The sequence below is a fragment of the Grampus griseus genome (genome assembly GCF_964374135.1).
Source record: "Grampus griseus genome assembly, chromosome: 14".
Lineage (NCBI taxonomy): Eukaryota > Metazoa > Chordata > Mammalia > Artiodactyla > Delphinidae > Grampus > Grampus griseus.
This window is the reverse complement of record NC_139008.1, coordinates 37,279,185-37,295,814: the sequence shown is the minus strand read 5'-3', so window position 1 is coordinate 37,295,814 and position 16,630 is coordinate 37,279,185. Positions and strand designations below refer to the sequence as shown.

The following is a 16,630-nucleotide window of genomic DNA, read 5'->3' as shown; positions in this document are numbered from 1 at the left end:
CATTTTGTATGAACTCTTTGTAACCTACTTTTTATTTACTGTATTGTTAAAATATTTCCATATTCTTAGATATTTTTCTTAAGAAGGAAAGAACCCAGAGAGGTCAGTGGAGTCCTCAAACTGCTTCTTATGAAAACTGCATCATATGAGGGGGAACTGAGATGTAGTTTCAAGCCTTGTAAGGCACAGAGGGAAAGAAGAAAAAGTCAAGCCTCATTCAGGAGGGACGTCTCACAGGAGACCATCTCCCCATAGAGCTGGGATCCCAAATGCCTGTACTCTTAGTGTAAGGTTGAGCCAGAAGAAAACACACCTCATTCCCACTCCACTTAAAATAGCATCCAAAATAAAATACCTAGGAATACATCTGACCACTAAGATGAAATACTTGTACACTGAAAACTACAAAGCATTGCTAAAATAAATCAAAGAGGTCTTAAATCGATGAAAAGACATCCTATGTTCATCGATTGGAAGACAATATTAAGATAGCAATACTCCCCAAATTGATCTACAGATTCAATTCAATCTCTATTAAAATCCCAACTGCCTTTTTCTCAGAAATAGACAAATTTCATATGAAATTGCAAGGGGCCTCAAAATGCCAAAACAATTTTGGAAAGAGTTGGAGGACTCACACTTCATGATTTCAAACTTACTACCAAGCTATAGAGATCAAAACAGTGTGGTACCTGCATAAAGATAGACATACAGACCAATGGAATAGAATTGAGAGTCTAGAAACCCATACATCTCATTACCAAATGATTTTTGACAAGGATGCCAAGACCATTCTATGAAGAAAGAATAGTCTCTTCAACAAATGGCACCAGGACAATGGGATAGCCACTTGGACTTCTTCCTCACTTCATTCTTTATGATGGCTGAGTAATACTCCCCACATTTTGTTTATCTATTCATCTGTTGATGAACATTGGGTTGTTTCTACCTTTTGACTGTTGTGAATAATTCTGTTATGAACATTCATGTACAAGTATCTGTTTGAGTCCCTGTTTTCAGTTCCTTTGGGTATACACCAAGGAGTGTAATTGCTGAGTCATATGGTCATTCTGTTTAACTTTTTGAGGCATCATCCAACTGTTGTTTTCCACAGAAGCTGCACCATTTTACATTCCTGTCAGCAATACACAAGGGTTCCAATTTCTTTGTAGAAATATCTATTCAAGTCCTTTGCTCATGTTTTACTTGCATTGTTTGTTTTTTTGACATTGAGTTGTAGGAATTCTTTATGTATTTTGGATATCAATTCCTTAATAGGTATATGGCTTGCAAATATTTTGTTCCATTCTGTGAGTAGTCTTTTTACTCTCTTGATAGTATCTTTTTTTTTTTTTTTTTTTTTTGCGGTACGCGGACCTCTCACTGTTGTGGCCTCTCCCGTTGCGGAGCACAGGCTCCGGATGCGCAGGCTCAGTGGCCATGGCTCACAGGCCTAGCCGCTCTGCGGCATGTGGGATCTTCCCAGACTGGGGCACGAACCCGTGTCCCCTGCATCAGCAGGCGGACTCTCAACCACTGTGCCACCAGGGAAGCCCTGATAGTGTCTTTTGATGCATAAAACCTTTTAAATTGTTGAAGTTCAATTTATCTATTTTTTTCTTTTGTTGTCTGTGTTTTTGGTGTCATACGTAAGAAACTATTGCCAAATCCAAGGTTATGAAGATTTTCCACTAAGTTTTCTTCTAAGAATTTTATGGTTTTTAGCTTTATGTTTAGATCTTTGATCCATTTTGAATTAATTTTTGCATATGGTATAAGGTAAGGGTTCCACTTCATTCTTCTGAATGGCGATATCCAGTTTTCCCAGCACCATTTGTTGAAAGACTGTCCATTGAATAGTCTTGGCACCCAAGTTAATTATATTTGTGAGGGTTTATTTCTGGGCTCTCCAATGTATTCCATTGGTCTTTATATCTAGAGTTTGAGAAAGATTGGTGTTAACTCATCTTTAAATGTTTGATAGAATTCACCAGAGAAGGCATCTAGTCCTGGGCTTTTCTTTGTTAGAACAGAACCTGAGAGACCTGTGGGACACCATCAAACACCAGCATACACATCATAGGAGTCCCAGAATGACAAGAGAGAGAGAAAAGAAGCAGAAAAAATATTTGAAGAAATAATGGCTGAAAACTCCTCCTAATTTGATGAAATACATGAATCTACAAACCCAAGAAGCTCAATTAACTCCAAGCAAGATAAACTCAAAGAGATCCCCAGTAAAAGTCTAAAATTCCAATTGTCAAAACTCAAAGACAAAGAGAGCATTTTGAAAGCAGCAAGAGAGAAGAGACTCCCTACATACTCAATAAGATTAACAGCTGATTTCTCTAGAGAAACCATGGAGTCTAGAAGGTAGTGAGATGACATTCTAAATCTTGAAAGGAAAAAAAACTTTTAACCAAGAATTTTCTATCTGGCAAAACTATCCCTCAAGAATGATGGAGAAATTAAGACATTTTTGGATAAACAAAAGCTGAGAGAGTTTATTACCAATAGTCCTTCCTTTCCCTGCTAAAGGGAGTTCTTCAGGCTGAAATGAAAAGTCACTAGACAATAACTCAAAGCCATAAGAAGAAATAAAGACCCCTGGTAAAGGTAACTAAAGCCAATGGCTAATGGGCATATGAAAAGATGCTCAACATTGCTAATTATTAGAGAAATGCAAATCAAAACTGCAATGAGGTATCACCTCACATTGGTCAGAATGGCCATTATCAAAAAGTCTAGAAATAATAAATGCTAGAGAGGGTATGGGGAAAAGGGAACCCCTGTTGGTGGGAATGTAAATTAGTGCAACCACCTTGGAAAACAGTCTGGAGGCTCCTTAAAAAACTAAAAATAGAATTACCATATGATCCAGCAATCCCACTCCTGGGCATATATCTGGAAAAGGCAAAAACTATAATTCGAAAAGATACATGCACCCCCAATGTCCATAGCAGCATTATTTGCAATGGCCAAGACATGGAAGCAACATGTGTCCATCAACAGATGAATGGATAAAGACGATGCAGTGTATATATAATGGAATATCACTCAGACATAAAAAAGAATGAAATAATGCCATTTGCAGCAACATGGATAGACCTAGAGATAATCATACAAAGCGAAGTAAGTCAGACAGAGAAAGACAAATATCATATAGTATCACTTACATGTGGAATCTAAAAAAAAATGATACAAATGAACTTATTTACAAAATGGAAACAGACTCACAGACATAGAAAACAAATTTATGGTTACCAAAGGGAAAGGGGAGAGAATAAATTTGGACTATGGAATTGAGAGATACACACTACTGTATATCAAGTAGATAAACAAGAAGGATTTACTTGTTACAACAAGGTCAGAAGCTCTTGCTCCAGCCTCAGAGTGCTGTATTTATATCTCGGTGTGGATCCTGACCTTGAGCAGGTCAATAGATTCTGTATCCATTTCCCCTTATGTGAAACTGGAAAATGATAGCACTTATCTCATAACTTAGTTATGAGGATTAAATGGGATGTAAAATGCTGAGAATAATACTTGGTATATAGTAAGAACTTAGTACATGTTAGCAATTATTATCACGTTTTACAAAAGAAGAAGCAAAGTCAGAGAAGTTATAGAAGACCCAGGGTCAGCCATAGTTCATGTAGTCAGGGTCAGTGAAGGGCTGCCCGATGCCTTAACTGTGGCTCTTTCTGTTACATATGCAATCCTTACATTTTCGATCTGTATTCTCTTAACTTCCTGGAAGGCAAATGTTTGCATTTATTTTGCGTTTTTCTCCCAGACTTCAGTTTGATTGGTTTATCTCCAAATCTGGAGCCACTATACTTAGAGCCTGGGAAACCTTGAATCCTTGACCCATCATTTACTAGTTCCATGACATTGAGCAAATTTATTTAATGTGGCTAAGCCTCAGTTTCTTCATCTGAAAAACAGAGAGGTTATGAAGATTAAATAAGATACTGTATATAAAGTGCTTACCCAGTGCCAGGCAATGCTCCATAGATGCTATATAATCTACCGCTTATCTTTGAAGAAGATGGTTTTTATTGTAGGAGATGTTATTAATGCAGTATTAGGGGAAGTTTTAGGCAATTAAATGTTTGTGCTTTTTTGTAAGGATTGATTAATTTCTTAAGTGCAACAAATCCTCTTAGTCTTTTGATGGTGAAAGTGCAAGTATAAAAGGTTTCTATCAAAATTTCTTAAAAGACTGCTTCCCTTCTGAAATGCTGAGACAAATGCAAAGATGCTTTCCTTACCATGGCAGGGAAAAGAGACTTGCATTATACTTCTTTGTGCATTATTTTTTTTTTTAATTATTTTATTGAAATATAGTTGATTTACAATGTTGTATTAATTTATGCTGTACAGCAAAGTGATTCAGTTATACGTATATATACATTCATTTTTTAATATTTTCATTTTATTGGAGTATAGTTGATTTACAATGTTGTGTTAGTTTCAGGTGTACAGCAAAGTGATGCAGTTATACATATACATATATTCATTCTCTCTTAGATTGTTTTCTCATATAGGTTCTTTGTGCATTTTAAAAAATTTATTTATTTATTTATTTATTTTTGGCTGTGTTGAGTCTTTGTTGCTGCATGCAGGCTTTCTCTAGTTGCGGCGAGCGGGGGCTACTCTTCGTTGTGGTGTGCGGGCTTCTCATTGTTGTGGCTTCTCTTGTTGCAGAGCACGGGCTCTAGGCACGTGGGCTTCAGTAGTTGTGGCACGTGGGCTCAGTAGTTGTGGCTCACGGGCTGTAGAGCACAGGCTCAGTAGTTGTGGTGCATAGTCTTAGTTGCTCTGCGGCATGTGGGATCCTCCCAAACCAGGGCCTGAACCCGTGTCCCCTGCATTGGCAGGTGGACTCTTAACCACTGCGCCACCAGGGAAGTCCCTCTTGGTGCATTATTGATGAAACTCTTCATTTTTCCCCTCTGAATTTGCAGCTCATGTTGCAACTGCCTCCAGAGGCATCATCTTCTTCTTTACCTACCTCCCATACCTGTACCTCGCTTTCAGCTACAACCAAAGGAGTCACTTCCAAAAGATTGCCTTTTGTCTCCTCTCCAGTGTTGCCATGGCACTGGGAGTCCGATTAATCTCCACATATAAGACAAAAGGTGAACCTTACCTTTCTCAAGGTAAACTGCCTTGATGTTTTGCCATTTGCTGACAGGCAGAGTTGACCTTCATTGCCAAATAAACATAACTGGCTCATTTTATTCAGTGTTCTGAGCATTTACAGTATACTTACATCTATGGTAGGTACTGTAAGAAACACTTAAGAAATGTAGAATGACGTTTACACCATGCAGCTTACAATGTAGTTTGGGAGAAAAACTAAAGCATGTAAATGATTATACACCTATATAGTTGTATAGATCTAAAATGTATAGATTTATGATTAGAAGTTCAAATAACACTTTAGAACTTTACAGATAATGTAGTGCTATTAACAGATACCATATTTTATTCTCATAGGCTTCAGAGTTAGTCTTCTTTCACAAGTTGGTCTAGGGGGCCTTCCATCAGAGATGTTACAACTTCCACACTTTGGAGTTGAAAGTACAATGTGAAGTTTTCATTTGTCTCATGTTTCTGGAGTTTGAAGAATTCCCCACAACATCTACAGTCATTGCAGAAGATTGCAGCCAACATGTCAATCAACATGTAGGATGCTGGGACTTCCCTGGTGGCACAGTGGTTAAGAATCCACCACCAAGGCAGGGGACACAGGATCAAGCCCTGGTCTGGGAAGATCCCACATGCCACGGAGCAACTAAGCCCCTGCACCACAACTACTGAGCCCGTGAGCCACAACTACTGAGCCCACATGCCACAACTACTGAAGCCCACATGCCTAGAGCCCGTGCTCTGCCAGAAGAGAAGTCACTGAATGAGAAGCCCGCACACTGCAATGAAGAGTAGCCCCTGCTCGCCGCAACTAGAGAAAGCCCATGCGCAGCAACGAAGACCCAACACAGCCATAAACAAACAAACAAGTAAATAAATAAAATGTAGGACCCTGAGGTCTGTGGGGTTACAGTACTTCTGAATGGAACAGTTTCCCATTTCGGTGGTACTAAGATAATCTGCTCTGAACACTCTAACAAGTGCCTTCATTGCTCAATGTTAGCTTTTATCACCAGAGTCCAGGTCCCAAATGATAAAGCTTGGTTTAGCAGCAGATAACAGGGATAGGAGTTATAAGTTGGGTCGAGTTTGTGGGTCCCCTTACTGCAATTGGGATAATCTCCAATGTCCTGGTTAGAGGCATCACCTACCAATGAATTTCTTTATTAAGTTTGGATGGTCTAAATGGGTTAAGGGTGCTTAAAATTTAATAAAGGATGTTAAGTTGACCAGAATTTATTGAAAGTGAGTGGTTTTCTTTAACAAAGCAATGTTGAGACCATGATTTACAAATACTTATGGAGGAAAAGTATATTTGAAATGGTATATCTGATTCCTTACATGTTAGTGAATGAATGTAGATGCTTTATGGAGCCTATCTGTTGAAATTGAGGGAATTTAGGTAGGTGGTTGGACTGGATGAACGGTGTGTTATGTTCAGTGTTCATTCCTGAAAGACACAGGATAGCCCATAAATGGTGTCTAGTGTTACAGCTGAAGGAAATACAAATGCATATGATCATAAGCAGGTAGGAATCTCTAAGAATATAATTGATGAAATGTTAGAAATCCGAGGATAATATTTCTTATTTAGAATCCTCATACTTTCACTGGATTAGGCTTTCCTATTCATTTGACCTATCTGCTCAAATCAGATAGCATGCCTTCTAGTGAGTGAATAAATAAAATTATTATGGGGCTTCCCTGGTGGCACAGTGGTTGAGAGTCTGACTGCCGATGCAGGGGACGCCGGTTCGTGCCCCAGTCTGGGAAGATCCCACATGCCGCAGAACGGCTAGGCCCGTGAGCCATGGCCGCTGAGCCTGCGCGTCTGGAGCCTGTACTCCGCGATGGGAGAGGCCACAACAGTGAGAGGCCTGCGTACCGCAGGAAAAAAAAAAAAAAATTACTCTGTACATTTTCTCAGTAAGTCTAGTGCAGTGCTTTCGGTTTTAATCTTGAGCAGGAATCACTATATACAACATGAATCAGGCCTCTGGTTGTATGGCAGAAACATTTTGCCCTCTTAGAATCAGAACCTGCATGCTTGTGGAGCAACTGGGTTTGTCACTTGAAATTTCCATTTATTGATTTGTTAATTTATTATTTACTAGATTGATTTTAGTTTTTAAGAGGCCCAGTAAATAGCACCCTTCTCCCCTCCTTAGTTTCTGAACCAGTTGAGAAACAATACAGAGATGTCATCTTATTAATACCCAAATATCTTTTTATAACTAATAAAAAACTTAGTGGATGGGTTATTATAGATGCTCAGATGGGCCTTTTTATCTCAGCTCCTCAAGCTTGTCAGTGCTGTCTTGTAGCCCTGACTAATCTTGTTTCAATCTCTTCCCTTCCACAGGTATTGATCTCAAGGGTATTCCTTAATAAACATCTTGCATACTAAACTCCATTTCAGGGTCTGTGTCACAAGGAACCCAACCTGTGACTATTGAATTTATCTCTGGGACCCCTATTAATGTGAGAGAGGTCTCCTATTTTGCTCTCCACCTGGGTGGGACGCTGGGCCTTGTCGTTTAGCTCCCTTGCCTTGAAAGGCCATCCAAATGGAAGCCCAAAGTTTTCTTGTTAGTAAATGACCTCTGAGCAAAAGAGTTCCAGTAGGAAAAGAGAGAATAGGGCAGAGAAATACATTTGAAAAGATGGTGGCCAAACCTGTTCCAAAACTGGATTTCAGGAAGACCAGCAAATCCCAAACAAGATTACAATAAGAAATCTACATTAGACATACCAACATAAAATTGAGCACACCAGAGGTCAAGAGAAAAATCTTAAAAGTAGCTGGAGGGGAAAAAAAAAGACATTGCTTTTCAAAGGAGCCAAGAGTGGGAGCCTGAAGATAGTGGCTTTATACGTTGTATACAATAATAATGATGATGATAATGATGATGTCTTTAGGATTTTTTTAAAAAGATAGAATTAAAATACATAAAAGGGTTTTTGAGGAGATAAAGTCAGAAATTAGTGGGGGTAAATACTTTTTGGAAGGGGAGTAAAGATATTGATTAACTTTAGACTTTGCAGCAATGTACCAGGTAATTCACTACTGAGCCAACCAGGAAAAGGCTAGGAACAATGTATAACTTTCAAACTTAATAGAGAGAAAATGGAATAATCAAAAGATTGGTTGAGTCAAAAAGAAGTGGTGTGGGAGAGGAATTATGTCACATGACCTCTTCTACTGCAAAGGGGGATGAGAAGTCAGGGAAGAACAATCATGATCAAAGAGATGTGAGGGCAGGTGAACTTTGCCAGATTCCTTTCAGCAGCAACCTGCTCTCAAACACAAATAAATAAATTGTGGAAAGAAGTAACAGCTAACTCCTACCCAATCCAAACTCCAGCAGTACTTTTGTTTTGTTTTGTTTTTTAAATAGAACTCGATGAGCTGATTCTCAAATGTACATGGGAGTATAAAGGACCAAGAATAGCCAAGAACTCTTGTGGAAGAACAAAACAGCAAAACTTGTTTTACCGGATTTCATGATTTATCATAAAGCAATGGTAATTAAGATTATGGTTGACAAATAGACTAATAGAACAGAAAAGAAGGGAGAGATAAATGCATTGTTAAATATCAGAGATGATACTTCAGAGCAGTGGGATTTAATAAATGGTGCTGGAGCAACTAAAGAACCTTATGGAAAAAATTGAAATTGGACTTTGAATTCACACCATATGCAGATATCAATTCCAATGTAAAAAAACTATAAAGTGGGGCTTCCCTGGTGGCGCAGTGGTTGAGAATCTGCCTGCTAATGCAGGGGACACGGGTTCGAGCCCTGGAAGGTCCCACATGCCACGGAGCAACTAGGCCCGTGAGCCACAACTACTGAGCCTGCGCGTCTGGAGCCTGTGCTCCGCAACAAGAGAGGCCGCGATAATGAGAGGCCCTCGCACCGCGATGAAGAGTGGCCCCCGCTTGCCACAACTAGAGAAAGCCCTTGCACAGAAACGAAGACCCAACACAGCCAAAAATAAATAAATTTTTTAAAAAAGTAACAAATATTAAGTACAATTGGTGTCTTTAAAAAAAAAAACTATAAACTTTTTTGGAGATGATATAGGAGAGTACATTCATGTACTTGAAGTAGGAAAGATTTCTTAAACAAGACACAAAAATAACTAACCATCAGGAAAAGACTGATAAATAATGACATTAAAATTAAGACACCATGAAGAGAATGAAAGGAGAAGCTACAGAGTGGGAGAGGATGCTCGATACATTTAACCTGCAAAAGGCTTGTATCCAGAATATTTAAAGAATTCATAAAATCAATTATATATCATACTTTATAGTAAAGAAAAAAACAGGCAAAAATAGGTACTTCATGAAAAGACATTTCCAAATAGCCAATAAACATATGCAAGCTAGAAGAAAATGAAGTGACATATTTAAAGAAAGTACTGAAAGAAAAACCTTGTCAACTCAGTGTTCTATATCCAGGGGAAAATTAGGGAGAAATGAAGACTCTCTCAAACCAAAGGGACAGAATCAATTGCTGGGAGACATGACGAGAAATGTTGAGTTCTTCAAGCAAAAACAATATCATATCAGACAGAAGCTTGGATCTGCACAAAGAAATTAAGAGCACTGAAAATGGAAGATACAATTTATTTTGTCTTTTGTGGAGGTTTCTGGCTCTAAAAGAGAACTGACTGTCTAAAGCAAAAGTGGTAACAATGTATTGTGTTTATAGCTTATGTGAAAATGAAATGTATGACAACAGTAGCAAAGGGTGGGAGGGAAGAACTGGAAACTGGAAATTGTTGTAAGATCCTTATGCTACACATGAAGTAGTATAATATTATTTGAAGATAGACTAAAGATGATTTTAAACCCTAGAACAACACTAAAAAAATTTTTAGAGGTATAAGTAATAAATCGATAGTAGAAATAAAATGGAATGATTAAAAAAAAGTCCCCATTAATGCAACAAAAAGAGGAAAAAAGAAACAAAGAAAAGTTTGGACCAAATAGAAAAGAGCTGGCAAAGTGGTAGATTTTAATCCAACCAATAATCACATTAAATGTGAATAATCTAAACATACCAATTAAAAAGAGTCAGTTTAGATAAAAAGGCAAAACCCAACTAGATGCTGCCTACAGACAAAGATGATGGTGAAGTTGTAAAGGGGGTGTGCACATTTGGGGTTTTGGGGGTTATTGATTTGGGTGGTAGTTGTACAAAGTACTTCCTGTGTAATTGCTTGTTAAACTCCATTTTATGTACTTGATATGTATATTCCCAATAAATAAATAAAGTTAACTGGCAATCAAATGTCTGCTGAGGTAGGGAAGGAGCCTTGTCTCTTTCTTCTTTTCGGACACTGCAGACTTACACTGAACAAGGATGCACCTGGCTTTCACAAACTAAGTGTGCTGACTGTTTATGGCAGCTGAGGTTTGCGAGACCTGTCTGTAAGCCATGGTGAAAGGCAAGGCTCTCGATTGGCACAAAGACAGACACAAGTCATAGAATCTCATCTCAGGAAGGGCATCAGAGGTTTCCTGGCCCCTCACCCCTCACAGCGTGGCCTGTGCACCAGCAGCATCAGAACCCTCAGAGAGCTTGTTAGGAATGCAGGCTCCCAGGCCCATCCAGACGCACTTAATCAGAACAAAATCCCCAGGTGATTAGTAAGCACGGGAAAGTTTGAGGAGCACCGTTCTAGCCCATCTGTCTGCTCATCAGTATTTGAATGTCTCCTCTGGTGTTGCTAGTTACCACCTCCTCAATCCTGCCGTGTGGCAACAGATGCAGGGTATCTTGGATGCTTTACATGAGAAGCTTAGTCAGCTTGCATTCAGATTAGACACTTGGCATCACAAAGGATACTTATCTTTATACTCACCCAGGAATTGGTCCCAAGCCCATCCTCAGCACTCCTTTCTTCATGGCATATGTATGTATTGAGCAGCTGCTGCATATGAGGTCCTGGGTCAGATGTTGGAGATACTGAGATAAGCTGACAGTCCCTGGCCCCAAGCTGGGGTTGGCAATAAGTGAGCAGTTTCACAGTGCGGAGTGAGACCTTCAATCCTCACAATTAGCGCAGGGTGCCCCAGATGCACGTGGGTTAGACATATAACCCAAGAGAGTGAGTATACATGCTTGCTGGGGAAGGAGATACCTGTGCTGACCTACCAAGTAAGAATTAACCAAGCAAAGAAGGTGGGGAGGAGTAGGAAGGGCTTACCTGACAGCATGTGCAAGAGTGTGAAGATGTGTCTCAGATGACCAAATTTCCACTTCTTGGTGCCAAAGAATCATTTTGGCAATAATAAGAATGTTTTATTGGGAATTCCCTGTCAGCCCAGTGGTTAGGACTCAGTGCTTTCACGGCTGGGCCCAAGTTCAGTCCCTGGTTGGGGAACTAATATCCCACAAGCTGTGTGGCATGGTCAAAAAAACCAAAAAACAAAAAAAAGTTTTACCTTCTTTGAGAAACCAACAGCTAGCTTTTCTTTTCCTGTGCCTAACTTTTGTCCCTTAATACCCCAGACATGAATACTCCAGTCTTCTCATTGGCTTGTTCTCCAACTGTTTGATTGGAAAGTTCTGGTAACTTTTCTCTGTCTTCGATGTGGTGACTGTTTTCCTTCCTTTGGAATAGGCACAGGCATCCAATGGAGGAACATGGGCAGTATAGGAGGAGAGTTTAACTTCACTCAGGTGCTGCTGATGCTACTGCTGGACTCTTAAATGGCTTGGTGGCCTGGTATGTGGAGTCTGTCTTCCCAGGGGCTGTATGGTACACCCAAACCTTGGTACTTCTTTCTCATGGTGAGTACCGATGCTGCTGTTTTATAGATTGACATTAGAATTTTTATAGCTCGTCATCAATATTCCTATCCCTCTTTGTGGTGTTGGTTACAACCTCAAACTCCTGGAAATCTAAGTGCAGTTCTCTAACCTGGACTCACCCCAAACCTATCAACTTGTGGTTGCCAAGGGAGCATAATTAATGAGTCTGACTCTTGCCCCACTGCTGATACCCTGTGCAGAGTCCCCTTAAGAGTGCCTGTGGCTGTCTCACATGTGCCCACTTGAGTGGCAGGCCCTGCATTCTCTCACAGAATGCCACCCCAACAAGCTAGAGCCCTCAGGACTCCTTGGCCTCTTTCCTCTTTGGGCTGGTGGCAAGGCCCTGAAGATCTTTGAGACCTCTGTGACCTGGGGGCACGGGCATGGGGCACAGCTTTCGTTGACAACCCCATGAAGCTCTCCAAATCTTTTCTGTCCTATGGTGAGTAAATTTTCCTACAAAGTTGAACCCATCATGCCTGATTCAGTCCTCTTGCAGATTCAGTCTGATCTCATCTGAATTGCACAGGTACTCACTTCAGGCCTCGGCAAAGGCTGCCATGTTTGCCCTTCTTGGTCTGTGGGAAGTGGGTAGATTGTTAACGCCAGTATTTCTCCAGGCCTCAGCCCACAGGGGTGCTGATTGCCAACACAACAGCTTCCCCAGTACACCAGGAGTGTGGATATGAGGCATCATTTTTAGCTCCATCCTCCAGACGGTTGTAGGTTGAAATGCAGTTTATTAGTAGTAAGTCTGTGAGCAAATTCTTGACTTCTTCAGGCACCATTAAGTGTTCGATACCAGGAAGCTCCGGTGGGTGAGGCTGGGGTGGGGGTTGGGGGAGGGAAGTGTGAGAATTTAATTTACCAAAATATTTATCTTCCAGAAGAAGAGAGCCAATTCACCTACATGTATTAATGTAAGTTGACTTCCTCTCTAGCCCTCCTACTGGTGTGGAGAACCTATATCCTTTACGAATTCAGTGCTGGAGTTGGGGGATCCTCAGAAAGCTCTGAAAAGCAAGTTCATTCAGGAAGAGCCTACTGATTTGATAAAAGGAATTGAAATCCAACATCTATACAAGGTATCAGCTCACAAATCTTCTTCCAAGGACTTGAGAAATAGTGCATAGAGGCTTCTGTTTTATTCTGCCAGTGGTTACAAGGTACATTTTGTGATAGATTTTTAATTCCCTTCTGTAATGTTATCCTCAAAATTAGGAGTATAATGTAAAATATCCTGTTTTCTGTCATAAAGTTAAGTGACTGGATGGAGGATCTAGATGATCTTTCTTGAAACAGTCTTGCAAAAGCCAAACACCTCTTGTTGGGGACACCCTGGAACTCAGTCATTTGATGGCTGACTTTGATCCACCAGTGTTTTTACATAACCAAATCAAATAGTAAACCAGATTTCACTGCTGGCTTCCAGATGCAGAAGTGTTTGTTCTTTCACCAGTGTCTGCTGAGTCCTGCATTGACTAAGGACTCCCCTGACAGGATGACTGGATATAAGCTCTGTACCCTGGTGTGTCCTCCAGAGCATTATTTTTTTGTTTGGAATCTTCCATTCTTCAAATATGATGAGCTTAAGGAGAGGCAGTGTCCTCTGTATGACTGATACAAGATCACAGTCAAGGTGCTAGCTCAATACTTTGTGTTGCCTTCCTTGGCCTATGGGATCAAGTGCATCACATGCTGGCCCAGGGGCTCCACAGCATGGGGGATCATCCCAGCTCCTTTACATACTGTGGTAGCAGCTTGGAATGCTCCAGTCTTCACCCAATTTATTGTAGCTTCAATAAGCAGGGATTTCGTTTCCTCTTTTCACATAACAAGCAGTCTGCAGGCACATGGTTCTGGCATGATTTCAGCTGCTCAGCAAAGCTGTCCCAGACCCCTGCTCTTTCTGCTCACTTGCTTTCATTTATTTTCCCTGGGCCAGTGGAAGCATATAGCTCTCATCTGCGTGCTTGTCATTTCCCGGTTGCAAGATGGCTGCTGTAGCTCATCTATAGGGAAAGATAAGAGCGAGGGGCTTTCTTTTGGGAGGACTTCTTCCTTCCTTCCTTCTTTCCTTCCTTCCTCCCTCCCTCCCTTCCTTCCTTCCTTCTTTTCTGCCCTTCAGTAGATCACCCCTTATTCTTATTGCCCAGAATTCTGCCACATGTCCACCTCAACTGCAAAAGGGAGACTGAGAAGTTAGGGAGGAGGACCATCACACTTGATTCAAATTAATCATACCAGATGGATGTGGGGGCAGGAGAAGTGTGCCAAATTCCTTTCCGCAGCACCCTGCTTCCAAACACAGTTAGATAAATGGTGGGAAGAAGTGACGTCTAAGTCTCACCCAACTATAATGTCTGCACTCCAAACCCCAAGTCCAGCCCAGATGCAATTAGACAGGACAGAAATCAGGCACAGTTTCAGGCACTAGGAATTCAGCATGAACAAGACAGACCAAGTCTAAGACTGGGAAAACAGTAAAGATAGAAGCCTCTCAAAAGGAGTGCGCCTGGTATGTGTGAGGAATGGCACAGAGCTGAAATGTGATGAAGTGTGATGTATCTCTGCAAGTGGCATTGTGGGTGATTTTATTTTCTTCCTTATACTCATATGTGAATTACTTGTATAATAAGAAAAAAAAAATGGTATTTAAAATACTGGAGGGCTTCCCTGGTGGCGCAGTGGTTGAGAGTCCACCTGCTAATGCAGGGGACACGGGTTCGTGCCCCGGTCCGGGAAGATCCCACATGCCCCGGAGCGGCTGGGCCCGTGAGCCATGGCCGCTGAGCCTGCGCGTCCGGAGCCTGCGCTCCGCAACGGGAGAGGCCACAACAGTGAGAGGCCCGCGTACCGCAAAAAAAAATAAAAAAATAAATAAAATAAAATAAAATACTGGAGACATTTGATTTAGAAAACAGGACAGACTGTCTGGTGTTCTCTCCCTAGATCAACACCGCCCACAAAAGAGGCAGGGTGCCCTTTCTCAGGGGATTAGCCAGGCAGTGCAGAGCAAGGTGTGGCTCGAGAAGCAGAGACAAGTTCTCGTTCAAGCTCAGAGCCCTTCGTCCTTGAGCTCTGGCCTCTGTGGTTCAGCTGCTCTACCACCAGGCTCCAGAGGCCAGGGAAACCCCCCTGGTGTTGCTCCCCATCATGGTCCTCAGTAGCTCCAGGCAGCTAAACTCTGAAAGAAGGAGCTCCCTTATGGATTTCCACTTGGAGTCCCACTGATGAACTTTCGGAGGAAGTTGGTGTGGGTGCTCGGCCTGTCACAGGTTCTTCAGAAATGCCACATGCGTGTGCATATTACACTGTCAGTCAGAGTTGGCTTTTCAACAGGTGTTCTACAAGGGAAAGGATGAACACATGGCAGTCAAAGATCTGACCATAAACTTGTACCGAGGGCAGATCACTGTTCTCCTGGGGCACAATGGAGCAGGCAAAACCACCACCTGCGGCATGCTCACAGATATGTGTGTGGGGTCAGCCCTCCTGAGGAAGTGCTGAAGAAATTGTTGATCCAGATCTAGATGTTTTGGCTCCATCTCCCCTCATCAGGTTTCACTGGCATCTTTGTTGTTTGTTTTTTTACTATCTACGTAGTAGTGCCTGGTTGTTCACATTACTCTGTAGCAGGAAAAGGGAATCTTTGACTCTTTTGGTCAATCTGAGGAACTTAGTTTCAAACACTACCAGGAAGTTGTGAACACTGCTTAGCATGTTTCCTTCCAGGTAGAACTTTCCGGTACAGTGAGGCACCACTAATCTCTCAACCAAACATTTCATCCACTTACTTTTGATTGCCAGGGGCACTTTTAGAATGATACCTGGTGAATTATTCTAAAATTATCTGTTTCAGAATAGTTTTTATGCCTAAATAATTCTTTCATATTCCATTAACTAAAATAATATCTGTGATATTTGAAAACTCATTCATTCAAGAAACATATATTTATTGAAGGCTTAACCTATGTAAAGCTCTGTATAAAACCAGTGAGATGCATTTCTAAATTTTGAGGCACTCTGAAAGCCCACCAGTTCTTCTGTGTTACATACAGAACACCAAACGGCTGGGAAGCTATGAGCACTTCAAAGTCAAGCTGCCACAATTCTCCTCACAGGTTGCTGATGCACCTTCCACTGAAGGCATTTGAAGAGCAGCAATATCGTGAAGTTTGGTCTGAGGTGCCTTTGGTACTGGGACTTTAAAAACCAAGTTTCAGCCCAGCAGATACATGCTGGATGGGCTCTGGATGCATCAGGATGGGGGTGCAGTAATGTCTCCAGACAGGTGGTCCTCTCTCAGATACAGGCATTGCTACTTCTGGCAGCATGATCATTTAGGGAAGGCCTCCCCTTCTATGTAGGCTTGTGAGGTCCTCAGTACTTGAAGGGTGATCCAGCTAGACAACAGGCTAAGTGATCAAGGAGGCAAGTCAGGTACAAACATTGTTTAAGAAGGCCGACTGATAGAAACACTCCATAGACACTCCCCTATTGCATTCCCTTATATTCTGTTCCTAGTATTCATCACAGTCTGTGCTCATCTGGTTTGTGTATACATATATATGTGTGTGTGTGTGTGTGTGTGTGTTATTTCTCTGTCTCCCCCATCCCTCTCCCTAGAAAGCTTGTTCTGT

The 16,630-nt window shown here is 41.3% G+C and overlaps 1 protein-coding gene across 1 annotated transcript in view; it reads left to right on the top strand.

Moving 5' to 3' along the window:
* Nucleotides 1-16,630, top strand: part of LOC309832710 (ATP-binding cassette sub-family A member 17-like) — a gene marked incomplete at both ends in the record, with an annotated part of 91,510 nt that overhangs the window by 29,473 nt on the left and 45,407 nt on the right. Inside the window, 6 exon segments of the mRNA XM_082670694.1 lie at nt 4,971-5,144; nt 11,797-11,880; nt 11,883-11,929; nt 11,931-11,966; nt 12,929-13,072; nt 15,330-15,467. Coding sequence (XP_082526820.1) covers nt 4,971-5,144; nt 11,797-11,880; nt 11,883-11,929; nt 11,931-11,966; nt 12,929-13,072; nt 15,330-15,467 — 623 coding nt within the window.